Source organism: Rattus rattus, chromosome 5 (assembly GCF_011064425.1).
Source record: "Rattus rattus isolate New Zealand chromosome 5, Rrattus_CSIRO_v1, whole genome shotgun sequence".
In the NCBI taxonomy this organism is placed as follows: Eukaryota; Metazoa; Chordata; class Mammalia; order Rodentia; family Muridae; genus Rattus; species Rattus rattus.
Genome location: NC_046158.1, coordinates 96,862,294 through 96,883,399, shown reverse-complemented (window position 1 = coordinate 96,883,399; position 21,106 = coordinate 96,862,294). Strand labels below are relative to the sequence as shown.

Sequence of the window (21,106 nt, the reverse complement as noted above, 5' to 3'; positions counted from 1 at the left end):
CCTCCCCTCTGTGAGGCAGCAGCTGTGCACTGGAGGTCTTCACTGAAGGTTCAAAGACCCAAATAAGTGTCCTGGGTGAGAGGCGGGCATATTGCCTCACCTGGCTCTCATTTTCATGGGGAGGAAGCATTGAGAAAGAGGAGCTGGGTGTTCGAGTAATTTTGCTTATTCAAAACACTCAGTGCCAGCTGTGGCCTGGCCCATCCCTGGCTCCCACCTCTGAGAATGAGCCCACCCTCTGAGGACAGAACCCCTGCTCTCTGGAGGACCGGTTTCCTAAGAGAGCTATTTGTGTTCTCACCTCAGCCCGAGGCTCAGTAACGGCATCTCCCACTGTCCTTCATGATATATCACTTTCGTCCAGCCACTGGGGTAAATCTGAGCAAAGACGACTACCTTTGTGACAGGGATCCTGGTTCCAACACTTCCAAACCTCATAGCCTGCCCCTCCATTCACAGCAGCCCAGAGAGGGAAGCCCAGAGCAGGAAGTGCTGAGGCAGGGGGCGGGGAGGGACTCCCAGGAGGGGAGCCCAGCCCCCTGGGCAGAAACAGTCATAGCAGCCCCCACTTCGGGTGGGGGCGGAGGCTGATTTACAAGGCAGATCAACTGGGCCTCTGCCTGAAGCTCTGAGTCCTGCTACCCGCTACTGCCACCCTGTAGGCTATAAGAGTACCCCGACTTCCGGGCCAGTACTGGGCGGGTGCCATGTGAGCCCAGCCTAGCTTCCCCTCCAGTTCGCCCTCCTTCCTTCTCTCCTCCTGTCCACTGGAGAGGTTTGCCCAACCTCTGCAAAGAGGGACAATTGACATCATGTCTTTGCTCAACCCTGTCCTGTTGCCCCCTAAGGTGAAGGCATATCTGAGCCAAGGGGAGCGCTTCATCAAGTGGGACGATGTGAGTAGGGCTGGGCTCCCCCGGGGGACTGGACGGCGGCGCGGGCAGGGCTGCTTGGGAGCTTTGCAGAACTGGAGGGTTGGTTTACGTCTTCCCAGCACCCAGGCGCCTACATGGCTTGACCAGGCAGCTGTCACAACAGTCTAGATAAACAAGTCTGGGGTGAGGATAGGTGCTCCTGGCTGCTGTAGGGAAGCCTCTGTGTTTAGGAATGAGGGGGTGGGTTGTGTGTGTGGTGGAGGTGGTCAGTATCAGAAAAAGTAATCTCTTTGGACCTGATTCGCCCCTTTCAAAACCCCGAAGATGATAAAGGTTTGTTTCTAGTAACTTCAGTGTTGGTAGGGAAATGCATACCCCTCTCCTCCCTCCTCAGCTGAGATCAGTAAAAGAGATCAATCAGGTTCCCTTCCCAGCACAGACACCCCAAGTTTGCTCTGGCACAAGGACCAAAACCGGCCCCACCACCTAGTCCACAGAACAAGATGTATCCTGTCCCAGAGAAGCCATGTTCTCTCTCAAGCTACTACTGTGGGAACAGTCACAAAAGTTGAAAACTGGAGGCTCCAGGTCTGGGGTCTGAGAAGGAACTTACTGACTTCTGCTTCCCTGTGGTGGCTCAACTCAGTTCAGTCTTCTAACCTGCTAACCTGTCTGCAGGGGAGGGGAGGCCATTTGTATCCCAACCCAGAGTCTGCTCCTTCCTAAGTAGTCTCTGGCCTTTCTGGGCCCTGAACACAGCCACTAACCACAGAATCTTTTGGTCTAAGGAGAATTATGAGGACTGTCCTTCAGAGGGGGATAGACCCCTTTAAGAGAGAGAGCTCTAGACTGGCGTTGGGAAGGCCCGGTGCTTCCAACAGTGCGTATGCAAGGAGGAGAGTCAAGGCTAGACCCTTTGGGGCTATGCTAGGTTAAGGCATCTAGCTGTCAAAACTGTGGGAATGAGGCTCTGGCATGAGTGCTTTCTGTCTCGTTAGAAGTGCTTTGGTTGTGGCATGGTGGTGACATGCAGGTGATGTGGCCTTAGAGCTTATGGAAGGAGGGAAATGACTCACAGTGAAAAGTGAAGTGACTCTCTCAGTTCCTCTGGGAAGTGTGTATAACCTGAGGGGGTCATCAGGGATAAGGCTATATAACTAACTCTTCGTCCAACCTGTGTGTCTGGCTGACCAATGCCCTTCCCCAACCCAGAGTACTATGAGTCCCTGGGCTCTGGCTTGCTTGAGCAAGAACGTACCAAGTCTGGTCACAGGACACATGACCAGGTTCTGCTCTCGGGTTGCTTTGGGCAGAGTTAGTAGAGTTAGTAGATGACAATGTCACGCTATATTGATAACTGTAACGTAGAGGATATAACCAAACGTGACTCTGTTTAGTCCCCAACAGCCCCCTTCAGAACATACTAAGAGGGGAAAACTCCCCTAGCTACAGAAAGAAAGTCAGCAAGCTACCAGACCTGCCTTCACCCTTGGGAAATAGACCAGTGGTCCCCCACAAAAGCCAGTCCTGTTCCAGAAACAAATTAGAAGTGAAACTCTAACCTTGCTTCAACTTGCAGTTTGCCTTTCTCCTTCCAGGACTAGGTGGGGGGTGACTGCAGTCTCCCGAGAAAGGTGGTCTCAGCTCTTTCTCTTCCAGGGCCTTCTAGAGAGGCACGAGGAATGATGAGAGTTCCTTATTGAATACATGCTATCAACAGCTGGCTTGGAGTTCCTAAGCCTGACAGAACTTAAAGCTTATTCTTTCTCTGGTGATCTTTTTGATGATTTGGGGAGATGCTTCTCCACGTATTGGGGCTCGATTGCTTGAAATCTCCCAGTACCTCTATTCAGGGGGTCGCTCACAACTGGGTTTTCAGCTCCTTATTACCAGTCTTTCTCTCTGCAGCTTTGGGGCCTTTTTGCCCATCCCTCAGGCATGAGTCTGATCTGGGCACAGCAAATACTCACATTTTACTGCCCAAGCAACTGTTCAATCAGAGGTAGTCCAGCCGGCACCTTCTGGGTTTCATAGGCTCCTGTCTATGCTGAGACTCCTGTCTATGCCAGCACTGACCCTCCCTTGGGAGAACGGATTCAGAGCTCACCACAGAGCTATTCTCCAAAATCAGCTTTCTTACCAAATCTTTCCCCGTACTCTAACCACCTCTAATGTGGGAACCGTTCTTGTACCATTTCCTTGGTAGATCCCGTATCTGTTCTGGTGTGTCCACAGCAATAATCATGCATTGTTGGAAACTTCAGTTGTAATACCTTGTTTATATATGCAAAGGCTATTAAAATAAACGATGGCCTATGCGCCGAGTGTGGACTAGGGATTTAGATCAGTTTGCTCATTTGTTTATGCATTCATTCAGCAAACTCCAAGGTTAACCACTAAGCACCGAGTTTAAGGTCTGGCTGGTCCACAGCCCTCAGGGTTCTCGGGTTCATAGGAGTTTCCCAGGTGTGTTTCTGCATCTGGGAACCCGTTCCTGACCACGCACCCCACTTATTAATACCAGCACACTTCAGAAAACCCTTTTGAGACGGTTCAGGCTGAAGAGATTTGACTTCTTCACTTTGGAGGTGTGAAAGCCCTTGGTGTCTCTTTGGCTCACTTGGATGGCAGGGGCAGCCTGTGCTCATGGTTGAACGGAAGGAAATCTGAGGCCCAGGACTGACGTAGATTGTACAGGGCCTTGGTTGTGCAGACCAGGACTTGGGGCCTCGCTCCCACTGTGCCAAGCTTTCCAGATGGTAGCAAGGAGTCTTGGAGAGATATTCATCCTTTGGTGGAGCCACGACCCCTGAGAACATGAAGAGGTAGAGGCATTGCTGGGATCCAGAAAATGCACCTCTCTTCCTCAAGGCCTCCCTATTGTTAGCTCAGAGAACAAAGAGGAATGCCTTTTTGTGATTTCTAGGAAGGGGATGGATTCTATCTGAATCCTTGGCCTGGGCCAGGAAAGTTGGCCTGAGACCTTAGAGCAGCTAGCTGACCCCTTTTTTCCCCAGGAAACCTCAATAGCCTCCCCTGTTATTCTTCGGGTGGATCCCAAGGGCTATTACTTATACTGGACACATCAAAGTAAGGTAAGACACTACCCAACATGGCCCTCAACTCCAACTGCTTCAGTGAACTCTGCTAGACCCCTGGTGGTACAGGATGGAGACATGGATGCAGGAGATGCAGGGAGTGTAGCTCCTGGGGCTCTCCTCTGGGCAGGGAGGGACGATGCAGTCACCTCATGACTGCCCAGGGCTCACCTAGTCTTGAGTTAGTATCCCTTGGAGAGAGTGGGCGAAGTTAAGTTGCTGAGCTGAAGGGCAACGATCTCCGATGGCTCCAGCTCATTTCAGAGTTCAGGGCTCAGAGGACAGGCGTGGCCACTTAGAGAAACAGAAGGAGGCATGGGCATGGGGGTGGGGACTCCAGGATAAAAGACAGGCTGCAGGTTGCAGCTCTCATTCCAAGGAAGGGATGAAGTGTACTTTTCCCTACGTAGAGAGAAGCAGAAGGTGAGGGGAGGGATCCAGGAAGCTGGGAGCAGTCTTGGCATCTAGAGAAGGCAGCAGCTAGGATGTGAGGGGATAGGGGAAAGCTCTGTCCCTCTGTGTCATTATTCTCCACTTGACCTTCCCCCCAACCCCCACTGGGAACTGCTACCAGGAGATGGAATTTCTGGATGTCACGAGCATCCGAGACACTCGCTTTGGGAAGTTTGCCAAGATACCCAAGGTAAGTGCACCCAGAAGCAGCCACGAGTTGCAGAGGGCAAGGAGTGAGTCTCTATTGGGGGTGGGGAGCCCAGATGAGTGGGTCCTGGGCAGCTCAGGCCAAGGTGCTGATCAACTTGCCTGGATTCTGAGGCTGGGAATTCCGGCCCCTAAGTATGGCAGACTGTCTGGAAAGTGTCCTCTGCCCCTTGCTCCCCACTTCTTGATAATGATTTGTCTACATTTGCCTAAAACTTGTGAGAAGATTGAAGGTACTGACAGTTGGAAGCAGGACTCCCTGAGTTAGGAGCTAAGAGTCTATCTTCAAACGATGTTCCCAGATTCCTAGGTCCCACTGCCTTAGCTAAGCTCTTGGCCTCTCCTTTCCAAAGCAGGTGATGGAGTCGGGGGTTGGGGGGCTGAGGCCTGTGCTTCCTTGGTTCGTAGGTTCCATGGCCATTCTGCCTCAGTGGCCTGCAGTTCAAGTGGCTGATGAGGAGATACAGGAAAAGACATGTTGGGCAAGACTGAGGGCATACCTCTGACTCTCCCTGTGTCACTGTTTCTTTCCTACAGAGCCAGAAACTCCGGGAGGTATTCAACATGGACTTTCCAGATAACCACTTCCTGCTGAAAACATTCACAGTGGTATCCGGCCCTGACATGGTGGACCTCACCTTCCACAATTTTGTCTCTTACAAGGAGAACGTAGGCAAGGTGCTTTGGCAACACCTGGCTAGAGTGTAGACCCTTGGGAGAGCCTGACCTTCTTGAGAGTCAGAGGCCTGGACCCAGGGGCTCAGGTGCATGTGACCAGGAGTTTGACTTCTGGGCTCTGTGTTCTGTAGGATTGGGCTGAGGATGTACTGGCTCTGGCCAAACACCCAATGACAGCCAATGCTTCTCGAAGCACATTCCTAGACAAGATGTAAGTGTCTGTTTCCCCACTCCCTGCCCCCTCCTCACCTCCCTGCCTGAGCTCAAGGGGCTGGCTTACCAGTCCCCAGACTGATGGGCTACTGACCATCCCTCCAGCCTGGTGAAGCTTAAAATGCAGCTCAGCCCTGAAGGGAAGATCCCTGTGAAGAAGTGAGTCTCCTGAGCTTCCCCTAAGGCCACCCAACCCCCAAGCCTTCCCTCCTTAGGCCTGACTTCTCTGCTGCCTGGTACCTTTCTCTGCTCCCTCAGTTTTTTCCAGATGTTTCCTGCCGATCGCAAACGTGTAGAAGCTGCCCTCAGTGCCTGTCACCTTGCAAAAGGCAAGGTGAGTGAGTCCTTTTCCACCCCCAGGCAGCTCTGCTAATTCTCATTGCCACCAGAGCAAACATGGCCGGCCTGGGAGAGTGATGGACGAGAGCAGAAATGGCGCCGCTATCCCATCAGTAGCTCCCAAAGCCAATCAAACTCTGGTTACTGACACTAGGCATAAAGGTGGGACCAGGGCAAGGGAATGCAGCACAGGACTCAGAGTGGGAAGATTTGCATCCAACAGTGCTGGAGGCCATGCTGGGGAGGACAGCAGCAGCCAGGACAAGGGGACAAGCCTTCCTAGCTGAGTGGGCATAGGAGTTCGATGTTTTCATTGTGGGGGATCAAGATAGGGACATCAGGGACAGGAGGCAGACCATAGGGTCTGACAGCTCCAGAGAAGGACGCTGCAGGGGCATGGGGAGCGGGGCAGAGCCAAGAGTGGAAGCTGCCAGGGCACAGACTTTGGCTCAATTCAGAAACACATTTTCCACTTCTTTTTAATTAAACAATTAATTTTTAATTACAAGTCAGAAGCAGGATCACCCCATGAGATGTCTTCTGTGATTTACCAAAAAAAGAGCTCTCTAGGTAGATGCGGCCCAGAGCCAAGATCCAAGCCTGGTTTGGGGGTGGTATTGGATCTCAAGTCATTTTCCACCTTGGCCAGTGCCCTTGTGTAATTACAAGGTCTCACCCCACGAAATGTTTCTCCTGGTAAGAATTTAGGACACCAGAAATGAGCAGAGCTAAGACTCTAAGCAGCCATCCTAATAAACTGCACAAGGAGTTCTCCGTAGCACTGGTGACCCCAAGTGCAGCCACGTACTGGATCCAGGCATGAAGCAGGGAGAAGGTGAACTGGGCTCCTGAGGTGGCCCTAGCCGTTCGCACTGCCTGCCCGCTGCCTGCCAGCTTCTAGTAACATCCGCCCACTTTCTCTCCTAGGCTCTATCCCTAGCTGTGTCCTTATTTGTCTGCTCCCCTTGTGTCCCAGTAAAAGCCACTGACCAGCTTCAGAGGCAGAGCTGTGCTAAGGAAGATGTAGCCATGCTCTCCTCTTCAGACCCTTGTCCCCCAACTAAGACTCGTATTGATCTTCCAGTGTGATCCTGAAGGGCATTTAACGTTTTGTTTTCTGGAGGAATAAAATGAAAAGCACAGGGTCCTGTATACTGTTCGTCTGATTTCTGTTTCTATTTCTATAAATTCATGTGCTCTGGACTCATACAACCCACGGTCTTCCACGTTGAGCTTTATTCACTCAACATTGTATTTTCCAGATTCATCCATGGGGTAGCATCAGTACTTCGTGTGTGTGTGTGTGTGTGTGTGTGTGTGTGTGTGTGTGTGTACATATATATGAAGGATATTATATAGCAGTTATCATATTCCATGTTGATATTTGGTTTCTCTCCACGTTTTGACTATAATGCTTATACAAGCATTTTGTCATGCTTTTGCTGTCAGTCTTCGTGGCTATATATATCCAGGTGGAATTGCTCATATGACTATATGGTAGCTCTATGTTCACTCTATGTCATTTTGAGGAGCTGACAAACTGTTCTCTCAAGTGGCTGCCACAGTCTACTCTCCCGCCAGCATGCACAAGGGTTCCCGTGTTCCTAAGGCCCATCAACACTGCTACTGTCTGTTGTTTATGTTGTCCTAGTGGGGATGAAATGGTATCTCATCTTGACTTTAGTTTGTATTTGCTTAATAACTAATAAGTTCTTCTCATGTACTTATTGATCATCTCTATATCTCCTTTACAGAAACATCATTCAAATTCATTCTTTCATTTCTTTTGGTTTTTGTACGCATGTGTGTTTGTGGTTTATGTATGCGTTTGTTCATGTGGGGAGGCTGGAGGTTGATGTCAGGGGTCTTCCTCAATTGCTCTCCATCTTATTTTTGAAAGGTTTATTTGTTTTTTAATTACATGATTGTGTGTGTCTGTGAGTGGATATGTGCGTGTGAGTACAGGTGTCCTCAGGGGCAGAGGCATCAGATCCCCTAGAGCTGGAATTGCAGGCAGTTGTGAGATGTCTGTTGTGGGTGTTGGGAATTGAACTCAGATCCTCTGCAAGATCAACACTGGCTTGCTCTTAACTGCTGAGCTCTCTCCAGCTTCCATCAGTGTTGGAAGGGCTCTCACAGACCCTGGAGCTCACGTGCGGTGTGGATGACTGGCTATGAGCTTCAGAGATCTTGTCTGTCCATTCCTGACACTGGGGCTACAGACACACACCACTGAGACCAGCATTTATGTGGGTGCTGGGGATCTGAACTCAGGTCTTCATGCTTGCACAGTGGGGACTTGAACAACCAAGTCCTCTCTCCAACCTTTGGGATATCTTTTTGTTGTTGAATGAACACTTAATGGATATTTGATTTGTAAATGTTTTATCCTATTTTGTAGATTGTCTATCCTCCACCCCTCTCTTCCTTCCTCTTTCCCTCCATTCTTCCTTAGCTCATGTTAGCCTTCAGTTTCTTGATGATGTCCTTATAAACATACATTTGTTGTTTGTTTGTTTTTCAAGGCAATATTTCTCTGTGTGACCTTGGCTGCCCTGGAACTCCCTTTGTAGGCCAGGCTGGCCTCAAACTCAGAGATCCACCTGCCTCTGCCTCTCAAGTGCTAGGATTAAAGGTGTGCTCCACCACCACCCAGCAAGCACGCATATTTTAAATTTTGATCAAGTCCGATTTTGTGTGTTTGTTTTTCCCAATTACTTGTGTTTTGTTTGGTGTGTGTGCATGCGTGTATGCACGCACATGTGCGTTCGTGTATGTGCACTCACTGGGGTTCGTGCATGTCAGGGCCCATCGTATTTCTCCCTCCAGTTCCCCCAGGCTTTGGCTCTCACAGTCCAGGGCTCTACTGTTGGGTACACTGTTTTTTTTTTTTTTTTTGAGCTGGGGACTGAACTCAGGGGCTTTGCGCCACAGGCAAGCGCCTACCACTGAGCTAAATCCCAACCCCAAACTGCTTTTTTTAGAATGTTTTCTTTCACTTATGAAGGAAAAAAAAGTAACAGCCTGGGACCCTGTCAGGCAAGCAGCACCCCTGCTTATGACATTTTGTCCTCTTCATTCTGCTCAAGACAACCTTGAGATTTGTGTGCCCAGCGTGTCTGCCGCCTGTCTGCCTTGAGAAACTCCTCTCTGATCAGTCCCCCGTCCCCAGAGCTGGGTGTAGGTCATGGTGAGTCTTATCTGAGCAGGTGAGATGAAGGATAACAAGGTGATGGTTGTTCCAGAATGATGCTATCAATCCCGAGGACTTCCCAGAACCTGTGTACAAGAGCTTCCTCATGAGCCTCTGTCCTCGGCCAGAAATCGATGAGATCTTCACTTCTTAGTGAGTTCCTTGGGTTGGGCGTGAAGGGCAGTGATTCTTCTACCCATCCTTTTGGGGGTAACAGGGTTGTACAAGAGAAGAGGGTAGTCCAAGCCTCCAGGGCAAAGGACACACACCTGAGCTCTTCTCTCTGGCCTATAGTCATGCTAAAGCCAAACCCTACATGACCAAGGAGCACCTGACCAAATTCATCAATCAGAAGCAACGAGACCCTCGACTCAATTCCTTGCTGTTCCCACCAGCCTGGCCTGAGCAGGTGCAGGCTCTCATCGACAAGTACGAGCCCAGCGGCATCAATGTGCAGAGGGGTAAGGACCAAGGGAACCTGCTTCATGTAGTCCTGTCTGATCTTGGGTGCTGAGTTGCAGCCAGGACTGCTTGTTGTCCGCTGTCTCACAGGCCAACTGTCACCAGAGGGCATGGTCTGGTTTCTCTGTGGACCAGAGAACAGTGTCCTGGCCCATGATACTCTGCGGATCCACCAAGACATGACACAGCCTCTGAATCACTACTTCATCAACTCCTCACACAACACCTACCTGACAGGTGGGTCCTGATGCTGCTCCCAGGCTCCGGACCCTTCACAGATGCTTCTCGACTACAGCTTACCTTGCCAATAGGACAGACTGGAGGTAGCGAGGGGCCTGGCCTGGCTGTGAGTGACATCCTTGCTCCTTCTCTCCGTTGGTTCAGCTGGCCAGTTTTCAGGCCCTTCCTCGGCTGAGATGTACCGCCAGGTGCTGCTATCTGGCTGCCGTTGTGTAGAATTAGATTGTTGGAAAGGAAAGCCCCCCGACGAAGAACCCATCATCACCCATGGCTTCACCATGACCACAGATATCTTGTTTAAGGTGGGTCTTAGGGTGTGGAAGCTGGTTACCGTGGCCATCAGAATGGGCCTGAGGCGTTTTCTGTTAGGGAAGTGAAGCTGAAGGGGAGAAGCATCTGGAATACCTCAAGCTGTTGGGAGGCTATGGTGGCTATCTAGTTTTATGTGTATGCTGAGACTAAATAGTAGGGAGAAGCTACCCTCTTTACAGGGTTCCTTTCTCTTTTAGGAAGCAGTCGAAGCCATTGCAGAAAGTGCCTTTAAGACCTCCCCATATCCTGTCATCCTGTCATTTGAAAACCACGTGGACTCGTGTGTATCCTGGCCTATTTGGCACCATTCTCTACCTCTGCCCTAGCCTCTTGCCTGAACTTCCCCCCACCCCCACATATACTGTCCCCAGCCTCTAGGCATTTGTTTAGTCTCCTTAGAACCTCAGCTTCTCCTTCCTCTCAGCTTCTCCTTCCTCTGTCCCTACCTGCCACTTCCTGGTACTCCTGATCTGGGTTATCAGGGCACTGAAGATGGGAAGAGGTCAGTGCTAGGCAACTAACCCCTACCTGTACTTTTGTCCGCTGCTAACAGACCCCGCCAACAGGCTAAGATGGCCGAGTACTGCCGGACCATGTTTGGAGAGACCTTGCTCACAGATCCCCTGGAAAACTTTCCTGTGAGTGCTCAGTCTTGTAGGAACCAGGTTAGCAGGACAAAGAGAGTTGAATTTACTTGATAGATTGTGAGTCTGGGGTCCTGTTATCTACCATGTGTCAGAGAGTATGCTAGAATTAGGGGTCTACCAGTGTCAGAAACTTGGTTGAATGTTAGGCATGGTGGCACTTACATTTGAGAGGTTGTTGGCAGGAATATTTCAAGCTACATGCCAATCTGAGCTGCATACTGAGACCCTATCTAAAACAAACAAACAAACAAACAAAACAAAACAACAAACCAAACACCACAACTGCTGGCCCAGGCCTCTGACCCTCTTCATGAGGAGACAGACAAGTGTCCAGGCCAATTACAGCCAGCTGTGAGTTGCTATGGGAGGCAGTGCTCGGGTCTCAGAGGATGAAGGAAGGCTTTTTGGAGGGGTGCGATGGGTAAGGTGAAATCTGGAAGATGACAGAGGTTCAGTGAGCACGTGAAAAAATCGGTCTAGTCAGAAGGAATGTGCGAAAGAGACATTCTTGCCAAGACACAAGGGACAGTGGTTGGAGGTGAGGCAACAACATAGGCCCACACCACAGGGACACACCAGAGGGGAAGCAATGGTACCCACCTCTTCCCTGTCTACAGCTGAAACCTGGCATGCCTCTGCCCAGCCCTGAGGACCTCCGGGGCAAGATCCTCATTAAGAATAAGAAGAACCAGTTTTCTGGGCCAGCATCCCCCAGCAAGAAGCCTGATGGGGTGTCCGAGGGCGGCCTCCCATCTAGTGTCCCTGTAGAAGAGGACTCGGGTGAGTGAGTAACAGGAGTGGGGTGGGGATGGGGGAGAGCCAGGGCTGACAAAACTGTGTGGCAGGGTGGACTGCTGAGGACCAGACTGAGGTGGAGGAGGGAGAGGAGGAGGAGGAGGTGGAAGAAGAGGAAGAGGAGGAGTCAGGAAACCTGGATGAAGAAGAAATTAAGAAGATGCAGTCTGATGAGGTGTGTGTGGACTGGCCGCTGTGGTACTCTCTCTGCATGGCCATGTGCTACTGTACGGTCTCTGTATTCTCCTTTCTCCTCTAGGGCACAGCAGGCTTGGAGGTGACAGCTTATGAGGAAATGTCCAGCCTTGTCAATTACATCCAGCCCACCAAGTTTATCTCCTTCGAGTTCTCTGCACGTATGTACGTTAGTACAGGGTGGTCGGGGAGAGGAGGCAGGCTGGGTTCAGGAGCAGGCTGTACTGGTTCAAGAGTGGCCTTGTGAGTGGAATGAAAGGAAGGGACCTGCTCCTCTTTTTTTTTTTTTTTTTTTTTTTTTTTTTTTGGTTCTTTTTTCCGGAGCTGGGGACTGAACCCAGGGCCTTGTGCTTCCTAGGCAAGTGCTCTACCACTGAGCTAAATCCCCAACCCCTGACCTGCTCCCTCTTGCGAAGTGCCTTATCTATAAATACCCAGCTTAGGAGTCAGGCAAAGGGCTTGTTTAAGTGGCAGTGGCTCCCAGCATTGGACTAAAGAACTTGGCAGCAAACGGAACGTTCTGGTGTGTGGCAGTGACCGGCAGGTATGACAGGCCACCTCAGCCAGGCCTGTCTGGAGCTTCTGCAGTTTCCTAAGGTTGTGCAGCTCCCAGGACTGAACTCTCTCAAGTGCTGCCCCAAGTCTAGGAGCCCCAGACCTGGAGGAAGAGTTCCTGGGAGAGCATACCTTTAATCCTAGCATTCAGAGCCAGAAGCAGGCTGAGCTTTGTGAATTAGAAGCCATCCTGGTCTGCATAGCAAGTTCCAGAACAGCCAGGACTCTACATAGAGAGGGCCCATCTAAAGAAGAGGACGGGGGAGGGAAGAGAGTTTCCATGAGTGGAAGGCAGAGCAATCTCCAGAGGCTCACGTACCTCATCGGATCCTTCCATTTTTGTGTGTCGCCATGACGTTTGCCCCGATCTTTTCAAGATGCTGTTGAGTGCATTTCCCACCCTCTGTGCGTCTCCCCAACATGAGCACCTCTCTGAGCACTCTCGTGCAGGTGGATCTCTGTAACACTGACTCCCCATATCTGAATTCTCAACCTGGTCTGCTCCCTAGGCACACCCGGGATATGTTTGGAGGGAATGGGGTACTACCCTTTCTATCCAGCTCCCCTCTGCACTTGCTGACTGCTTGCACATTTCACTCCCTGTAAACATCACTGCCTGGGTAACCGTAAGGGTTCACCAGCCAAGGTCCCCCAGCTGGGTCTTGCAGGAAGGCCTGGGGTCCTGCAAGCAGCCTTGGCCAGCACTATGCTCAGGTACAGCTATAACAAACAAAATGTGAGCTTTGTGTGTCCCAGGGGCATACGCATGGTCTCTTTCAACTACATGCCCCAGCTGCTCTCTCACAGGTGTGTGTACCCCATGTTCCTGACACCCTGGCCTCAGCCTCATATGTCTGCCACACCCTACATGCCTATCCATGGCTTAGCCGTCACTCTTTCCCACCATGATGCAGGTTCCCTCCTGCATGCCCACCCCGGTGTCCCTTTACCCCAGCACATTTATAGTCTCAAATCTGGCTCCTCAGACCTCAACAGACTCCTGGGTTGGAAGCACCTCTTTGTGGGGGAAAGTGCCCCCAAAGGAAGGCAGGGCTGAGAGAGGGGCGCCCTGACGTGGACTCCCCTCCCTTCCTCCCTTGCACAGAGAAGAACAGGAGTTACCTTGTCTCTTCCTTCACCGAGCTCAAGGCCTACGAGCTGCTCTCCAAGGCCTCCATGCAGTTTGTGGAGTATCCTTGAGGCTTTGCCAGACAAGGCCCCCTGGTGGGATGGGGCTTGCGGGAGGGTCTGGGGTCCTGCTGGTGCAGGCGGCCTTGGCTAGCTCCTATACCCAACAACAGCTATAATAAACGCCAGATGAGCCGCGTGTACCCCAAGGGCACACGCATGGACTCTTCCAACTACATGCCCCAGATGTTCTGGAATGCCGGATGTCAGATGGTTGCCCTGAATTTCCAGACAATGGGTAAGGGCACTTCCTAAACCATTCCCAGACCCCCACCCCCACCCCAGAGCCCTCCTCTGGGCCCTGCCTATCCTATCTTTACCCCTCCCTAGATAAAGTTCTTTGATGCCTACTGGGTGCTGTGTTGGCATAGGCTCTGGGAGCATACCCTGGTGGCGAGAGCACTTTGGGGAGGGGCACATTCCCTCATGCCTGTTGAGCTGTTCACATATGGGAACATACATACGACACAAAGGCTGGCATGGGTTCTGGCTGCTCTGTTTGGATGTCACATCTGTGCCAGCTACCCCAGATCCTCTGTGAATTTGCATCCCGGTCATACCATTACTCCTTGCTGACTGGTTGAAAGGCCCTTCCTGAAAGTCTAGGTATGGCCAAGGGACTGGGATGGGACATGAGAAACTCTCACCTTCATGATCTACCCAAATTCTCCCATTCCTGAGACAAAAAACAAAAGGCTGGTGGAAAGTATTGAAAAGAGACTGTGAATGGATCCAGGTTACACCATCCTCACTGCATCCTCTTGTCCCCCCAGATCTGCCCATGCAGCAGAACATGGCACTGTTTGAGTTCAACGGGCAGAGTGGCTACCTCCTAAAGCACGAGTTCATGCGCAGGCAGGACAAGCAGTTCAACCCCTTCTCAGTGGACCGCATTGATGTGGTGGTTGCCACCACCCTTTCCATTACGGCAAGGCCCAGGGTTGACAAGTGTCTGGGAGGGCTGGGTTCTTGAGAAGGAAGGCCAAGAAGCCCACCCCTCTACCTCAACCCCCTTTCCTGATATCTTGAAGACTTCAGCCCCAGCCAGTTCCTGCAGTGGCAAGTTGCCTTGGAAACTGCCTCCTCCTCAGCACTGGAGTCTGCCTCTTGGTCCCCATGGAAACCAAAGGGAAGGGCTGAGACTCTAGTGGGGGAGGGGAGAGAAAGAGAGTCTGAGCCATGCTGGGCAGCAGAAGCCCAGGTTCTAGACGGGGGTAAACATCTGTTGCTCCTTTCTTGTCTGGGTGGCCTGCCTCTCCCAAGTCCTGGAAGCACTCAGGTCCTTAGAGCTTGCCTGTAAATCTTGAGTCACACCGCCGCTATTTGATGGCCAATGCTGAAAGGGGACCTTCACGATACCCACAGTAGATGCTTGGCCTTATGGGGGCAGAAGCCCCACAGGCTTAGGAATCAACTGGGGTGGGATATCTAATGCTGGTCTCCCCTGGGTTCTCACCCTTAGGTCATCTCTGGGCAGTTCCTGTCAGAGCGCAGTGTGCGCACCTATGTGGAAGTAGAACTGTTTGGCCTCCCAGGGGACCCCAAGAGGCGCTATCGTACCAAGCTGTCACCTACTGCTAACTCCATCAATCCTGTCTGGAAGGAGGAACCCTTCATTTTTGAGAAGGTGCTAGGGATGGGGCTGGCACTGGTGTCTGTCCCTAGTGCTTGGCCTGTCCTGGTATGCCTTCCTAACGTTCAGAAGTCCCAAACTCACGTTCACTAGGTTTGCTTGTGTGGGGGGCGGGGTGGGAGAACTTGTACATTAGGATTAGGGATCGGAACACGAACTCTCAGCCCAGAAGCTAGGGGAGGATGGGGCTCTTTATCTCCTTGGACACTGGTTGGCAGCTGCCAAGGGCTGTTCGCATGGGCCCACTGTCCTGGGCTGTACATCTGAGTCCACTTTCCCATGTGAGCCTGGCTCAAACTGGAAGCTGCCTGTATGTGTCACAGGGCATTGCTTCTGCCTAACCTTACCAAATCTAGCAGTGCCTGGCAGGGTCTCCTCCTGGCATTGAGTGAGACTTCAGGAGTCAAGGGGAGGGGCCTGTCCACTCCTCAGACTCTGCTGTCCTAAACTACTGTAGATCTTGGTGCCTGAGCTGGCCTCCCTCAGGATAGCTGTGATGGAAGAAGGCGGCAAATTTATTGGACATCGCATCATCCCCATCAATGCCTTACATTCCGGTAAGGAGTCGGGGGTCTTCACTGCTTGCAGAGAGTCTGAGACCAAGACCAGCATCCTGGCTGGGGGGCGGGAATGGCATTCAGGCAGGGTCTCTGAGGTCTCAGCGTCCTCCCTCATGTTATCAGCTGATCTAAGGAGTGGGACAGAAATAGACTTTGTACAGGAACCTGACTGGTGGGAACTCTGCCCACCTAACAGAATGCCCATGATCTTCCGGAGTCAGTGTTACAGATTCCTGAGCAGCTGGCATTTCTGGGCACTTAGAATGTGTGAGAGGAGCTGGAGCGATGGCTCAGCGGGTAGAGACACTCGCTGCTAAGCCTAATGATCCGAGTTTGACCCTAGACACCACATGGTGAAAGAGAGAGAGCCAGTTCCCACAAGGTGTCCTCTGACCTCTGCGTGTGCGTTCAAGCACACGCAGAGTAGATGAATTAAAATGTAATAAGAAGGTGTGAAGGGCGTATAACACATGCTCATAATAAACACACACAGCAGATATTTGAGGCATTAACCCAGGGTTAACCTAGCCTGCCCAAAGCCACACGGTAGGGAAGCGCAGCGTTAGAGTTCTAACCCTGGCCTTGGCTCTCAGCCAGGAGTCCTAAGGGCTTGTTTGTGCTGTGGTACTGAGCAGGAGTGGGCTCTGGCTTACCATCCACCTCACCATGTTCCACAGGATACCACCATCTGTGCCTGCGCAGTGAGAGCAACATGCCTCTCACAATGCCTGCTCTCTTCGTCTTCCTGGAGATGAAGGACTACGTACCTGACACGTGGGCAGGTAGGACCTGTGCCTGGCCCCAAGTGCTCTGTTCATTAAGCCAGTAACTGAAGTGGAGTGAGAGAGGGTGGTAGATGGATCCTTCTAGACTTTAAACTCCACACACATGCACTGGTCATATCCTGTGCTCCCCAGATCTTACTGTGGCTCTCGCCAACCCCATCAAGTACTTCAGTGCCCATGATAAGAAGTCTGTGAAGCTCAAAGAAGTGACAGGAAGTCTGCCTGAGGTGTGTGTTGCCAGGACCACTGACAGAACCCTCCACAAACTGTGGAATGAGTGGGGAGGGGCAGAGTCCCCTATTCAGGGAGTGTCCTGTTAGAGCCACCGTTCTAACAGGCCACCCTCATACAGAAGCTCTTCTCTGGGATTCCTGTTGCCAGCCAGTCCAACGGGGCTCCAGTCTCCGCAGGCAATGGGTCAACAGGTAGGTAGTTTTGGGTCCACCTACCTAGTGGATAGCCCTGCACCTCTCCCACCACACCCATAGTCCCCCGAAGACTAACACTTTCATCCGGGGAGGGAAGATCTGAGTCTGAAGCCTCCACACTAAGAGAGGGGGAGTTGCAGAGGGCTTAAACTACAACCCCGCAGGAACCAAACTGAGGTGCCTCCAAGGCACCTGACAGTCCAGCCCTGTGCTCTTACAGCGCCTGGGACCAAGGCCAAGGAGGAAGCTACGAAAGAAGTGGCAGGTAAGGCCTGCTAAGCCATGTGCTCACAGGGCAGGATCTGGAGGGGAGAGCCTGGGACTCTCGGGCCTGCAGCACAGGGAGGATGCTCTGGGTGGCACAGCACCTTGGCCATGCCTCTGCAGAGCCACAGACCACCAGCTTGGAAGAGCTGCGGGAGCTGAAAGGCGTGGTGAAGCTGCAGCGGAGACATGAGAAGGAGCTTCGAGAGCTGGAGCGGCGTGGAGCCCGGCGCTGGGAGGAGCTGCTGCAGCGTGGCGCCGCACAGCTGGCTGAGCTCCAGGACCCAGCAGCAAGCTGCAAGCTCCGCCCGGGCAAGGGCTCCCGCAAGAAGAGGTAAGGGCTTCGGTGGTGTCCTGCCTTCCCAAGAGTAGTGGTACCTGGCTCAGGTTCTGTTCCCTCGTGGCTTCCACAGGATCGTGCCCTGTGAGGAGACCGTCGTGGTGCCTAGGGAGGTCCTCGAGGGACCGGACCCCCGCGTGCAGGATCTGAAGGACAGGCTGGAGCAGGAGCTGCAGCAGCAAGGCGAGGAGCAGTACCGCTGTGTCCTCAAGCGTAAGGAGCAGCACGTGACCGAGGTGAGGGACACAGCGGCTGCAGCAACCAACTCCACCTCTTCTGCCCAGCCAAGAGCTTCTCACTAAACTTGTCCGTCCGTCCTTCCTTCCTTCCTTCCTTCCTTCCTTCCTTCCTTCCTTCCTTCCTTCCTTTCTTCCTTCCTTCCATCCTTCCTTTCTTCCTTCCTTCCTTCCCAGCAAATCGCCAAGATGATGGAACTGGCCAGAGAGAAACAGGCTGCTGAACTCAAGACCTTCAAGGAGACCTCGGAAACGTAAAGTTGCCCCTCTTGACTACTTACTTGCCCCTACCTTCGGCCAAAGGCTGCGAACCACAGAATATCTCCCCCCTGTCTGTCCGCAGTGACACCAAAGAGATGAAGAAAAAACTGGAGGCCAAAAGGCTGGAGCGGATCCAAGCCATGACCAAAGTCACCACAGACAAGGTGGCCCAGGAGAGGTAAACCCTGAAGGGGAGGGAGCCCCATCTGAGCAGACGGAACTCCAGCTGGAAGAGGGTCAACCCTACAATGGCTCCTAACTTGATTCCCATAGATCTGCCGCTGTCTTGGCCCTTTACAAGTTGGTCCCATCACTGTATCTCTCCCTTGAGCAAAACACAGATGCTAACACTACTTAAGGAGAGAGGAGCAGTAGAAGGAAAACGATGCACAGAGAAGGAGATGGAGCCTAGGGGTAGCATCCTGTCCCCTTAGATGTCTGCACTCTCCATGGTGCCCACCCTGGATACCTTTATGTCAGAGTGGTTTTTTTTTTTTCTTTTTCTTTTTTTTCCGGAGCTGGGGACCGAACCCAGGGCCTTGTGCTTGCTAGGCGAGCGCTCTACCGCTGAGCTAAATCCCCAACCCCCAGAGTGTTTTAATAAGGAAGTGGACCCAGGGCTCCCCAACACCCCTTCCCCATCTTCCATGCTGGTCTCTCCGCTCCTTCCTGCTTCAGAGATGGAGTTCTTATTTGTTTTACCCTTAGGATAATTTATCGACCCTGTCTCTTTATAAAACTCCAATCCTATCAACAGGCTCAAGAGAGAAATTAACAACTCCCACATCCAGGAAGTGGTGCAGGCTGTCAAGCAGGTACGCTGGCTGGTCCTTCCCAGTCATCCTCTCCGTAGGTGTGTGTGGGGATGAGTGTCCTTCCTTCGAGCCCTGATAGCAGGCTGTCCAGAGTGTCCATGCAGCGAGGAAAGGGAGGAAGTATCCCAAGGGTCTGGCCTGTGGGTGGCGTGGGTGGCGGCTGCCAGCCAGAAGGGAACTGCCTGGGGAACATGAGGTCGAGGGAGGATGTGATTGGATGGGGTGGGAGAGGAAGGCTTCCTGAGGCGCCATGGAATGGAAAGAGGAAGGGAAACACTGCTGAGAATAGACCTAAAGCTCCTTCCCTGGGCATTGCTGACCACAGTAACAGGCCTTCCACCTACTGTGGCCTGACCCTGTGTCAGGCCCTGTGACAAGCGCTTCCTGTGGACCAGACATGTGATCCTTCACAATCCTGAGCCAAGTCCGATTACCTCATTTTACACATTGCAAAAGCTGCCCAGAGGTTAAGGAATTTGCTCCAAGTCTCTCTATGTTGCTTGTCTACCTACCGGATTCTCTGTCTCTCACCTGTACCCAGATGACAGAGACCCTGGAGCGTCACCAGGAGAAGCTGGAAGAGAAGCAGACAGCCTGCCTGGAGCAGATCCAGGCAATGGAGAAGCAGGTGAGGTGACCTCTGTCCTGGCCCCAGTGGAGCTAAATGGGCTCTTGGGTGAAAAGGGGTTCAACCCCAGGGGCTCCACGCAAGAGGTCAGGTGTCACCAGTGGGTCAGAGGCAGGTTCTCAGGGTGTCCCAAGGCTCCTTCGAATGAGGCATCTCTACACATTTGTTTGCTTGATATTTCTCCTAGAAAGTTCTTCGATGAGCCTCATTCTCTCAATTCCTAACCCAGTCCCTGGGAAGTCCTGAATAGAATGGGCACAGTATTAGTATTCTAAAGTCTGGGCGGCGGGGGTGGGGGAGGGCAGGCAAGGCCCCCTCCTGAGCCAGGTAATGGTCCCTGCTGTCCCCACAGTTCCAGGAGAAGGCGCTGGCAGAGTATGAGGCCAAGATGAAGGGCCTGGAGGCTGAAGTAAAGGAGTCAGTGCGGGCTTGCTTCAAGGCCTGCTTCCCCACGGAAGCAGAAGAGAAGCCTGAGGGGCCCTGTGAGGCCTCTGAGGAGTCGTGTCCACAGGAGCCACTTGTGAACAAGACAGACACCCAGGAGAGCCGCCTCTGATGCCAGCATCTCACCCCGACATTTTAGCAAGGATATCCACGCCTTTCTCCTCGGGAGAAAAGGACCTTATTACTCTGGGGCTGTGGGAGCCTGGGGCTGCCTTGGCTGCCGCAGCGCCGCTTCTCAGCCACATAAGGCAGAAATGGGAGACCATTGGGGCAAGAGCCCCATGGAACCCGAGTCTTTTCTAAGCTGGCTTCTTCTGTCTGTCCCACCTGTAGTGCCATATACTTATTGAAGGCAAAGGAATACGGACCAAGAGAGAGGAAATTGGGTCCTGGTCTACCCTCTGCCTTTCCTAACGTACATGCGGGGGCTCTCCACTTGGAGCTCCGTTCCCTTTCCTGGACGCTTGGCTTTGCTTCCTGGAGCCTTCACTCTGTGGGTGTGGCTCCAGCAGAACCAAGGCCTCTTCCTGTTGCCTTGAGGCAGGCTTCTAGCTGCACCTTCTAGGGCTGCCTTGAGTACAGTGTTGCCAACTCCTTAAGGCAGAGCCTGGTACTGCCTCAAGGCTCTCTGGGAAGGGCTACTTTCAGAATGGCAGCAAAGGCCCCTGCCGTAGCCTCCTACCTATGGGGACAGAAGGCTGCACAGGGAAGCTTTCTCAGCTGCCCCTCAACTGATCGAGTATTGGGGGTGTGGGGGCTATGCCTGATGGCAAAGGGTGCTCTCTCTCCAACTCTGGAACTGGCTCACCCTGTTTTCTCCGTCTGCACTTCCCAGCAGCTGTGTCACCAGTTTTCCGTGGGGCTTGAGTTCATCATTTTCTTTACTGACTTTATCTGGTTTATTTCTTTTTCTCCTTCCTACCAAAGAACCCAAACCCAGACTCTCCCACCTTAGCCTGGCCACTGTTCTCCAGTTAGGAAAAGACAGAGGGAAGGTCTTTCCCCTCTGAATGAAGCTGCTTGAATGGTGTGTGGAAAATGGGTCCCTTGGGAGCTGCAGGAAGGGCGAAGACCCTTCTGGGGCCCTGTCAAGTGGCCCTGCCTCTCTCTGGCTTCCCTGTCTGCTGATACTGATGCCATAACCCTTAAAAGATGATGTTACTCTTCTCTAACCCCCCACAGATGTGCCCCTTCCTTGTGTCCCCTGACCAGGGCTAATCCCAGTACAAAAGTGCACCCTACACTCTTGGTAATCCCAAACC

The 21,106-nt window shown here is 52.3% G+C and overlaps 1 protein-coding gene across 1 annotated transcript; it reads left to right on the top strand.

Moving 5' to 3' along the window:
• Positions 1-738: 738 nt before the first annotated feature.
• Plcb2 (phospholipase C beta 2) lies at positions 739-20,217 on the top strand. The gene is made up of 32 exons (XM_032903928.1): positions 739-896; positions 3,893-3,970; positions 4,548-4,616; positions 5,171-5,311; positions 5,443-5,522; positions 5,630-5,683; positions 5,783-5,858; positions 9,109-9,209; positions 9,351-9,517; positions 9,609-9,755; positions 9,903-10,060; positions 10,268-10,350; positions 10,624-10,708; positions 11,335-11,497; positions 11,563-11,687; positions 11,772-11,868; positions 13,368-13,452; positions 13,564-13,688; positions 14,224-14,378; positions 14,913-15,077; positions 15,541-15,640; positions 16,321-16,425; positions 16,561-16,655; positions 16,781-16,853; positions 17,077-17,121; positions 17,244-17,454; positions 17,534-17,696; positions 17,874-17,950; positions 18,040-18,135; positions 18,715-18,772; positions 19,314-19,400; positions 19,753-20,217. Exons 1-32 carry the CDS (start codon positions 813-815, stop codon positions 19,954-19,956), a joined length of 3,552 nt encoding a protein of 1,183 aa, XP_032759819.1. The 5' UTR covers positions 739-812; the 3' UTR covers positions 19,957-20,217.
• Positions 20,218-21,106: the final 889 nt, after the last annotated feature.

What these genes read in the sequence shown, in the direction of transcription:
- Plcb2 (XM_032903928.1), top strand. Translation starts at nt 813, where the DNA reads ATGTCTTTGCTCAACCCTGTCCTGTTGCCCCCTAAGGTGAAGGCATAT. An exon ending in GGGAAGATCCCTGTGAAGAA is followed by an intron (nt 5,684 to 5,782) that starts GTGAGTCTCCTG and finishes CTGCTCCCTCAG; the next exon opens with TTTTTTCCAGATGTTTCCTG. An exon ending in AGAAGATGCAGTCTGATGAG is followed by an intron (nt 11,688 to 11,771) that starts GTGTGTGTGGAC and finishes TTTCTCCTCTAG; the next exon opens with GGCACAGCAGGCTTGGAGGT.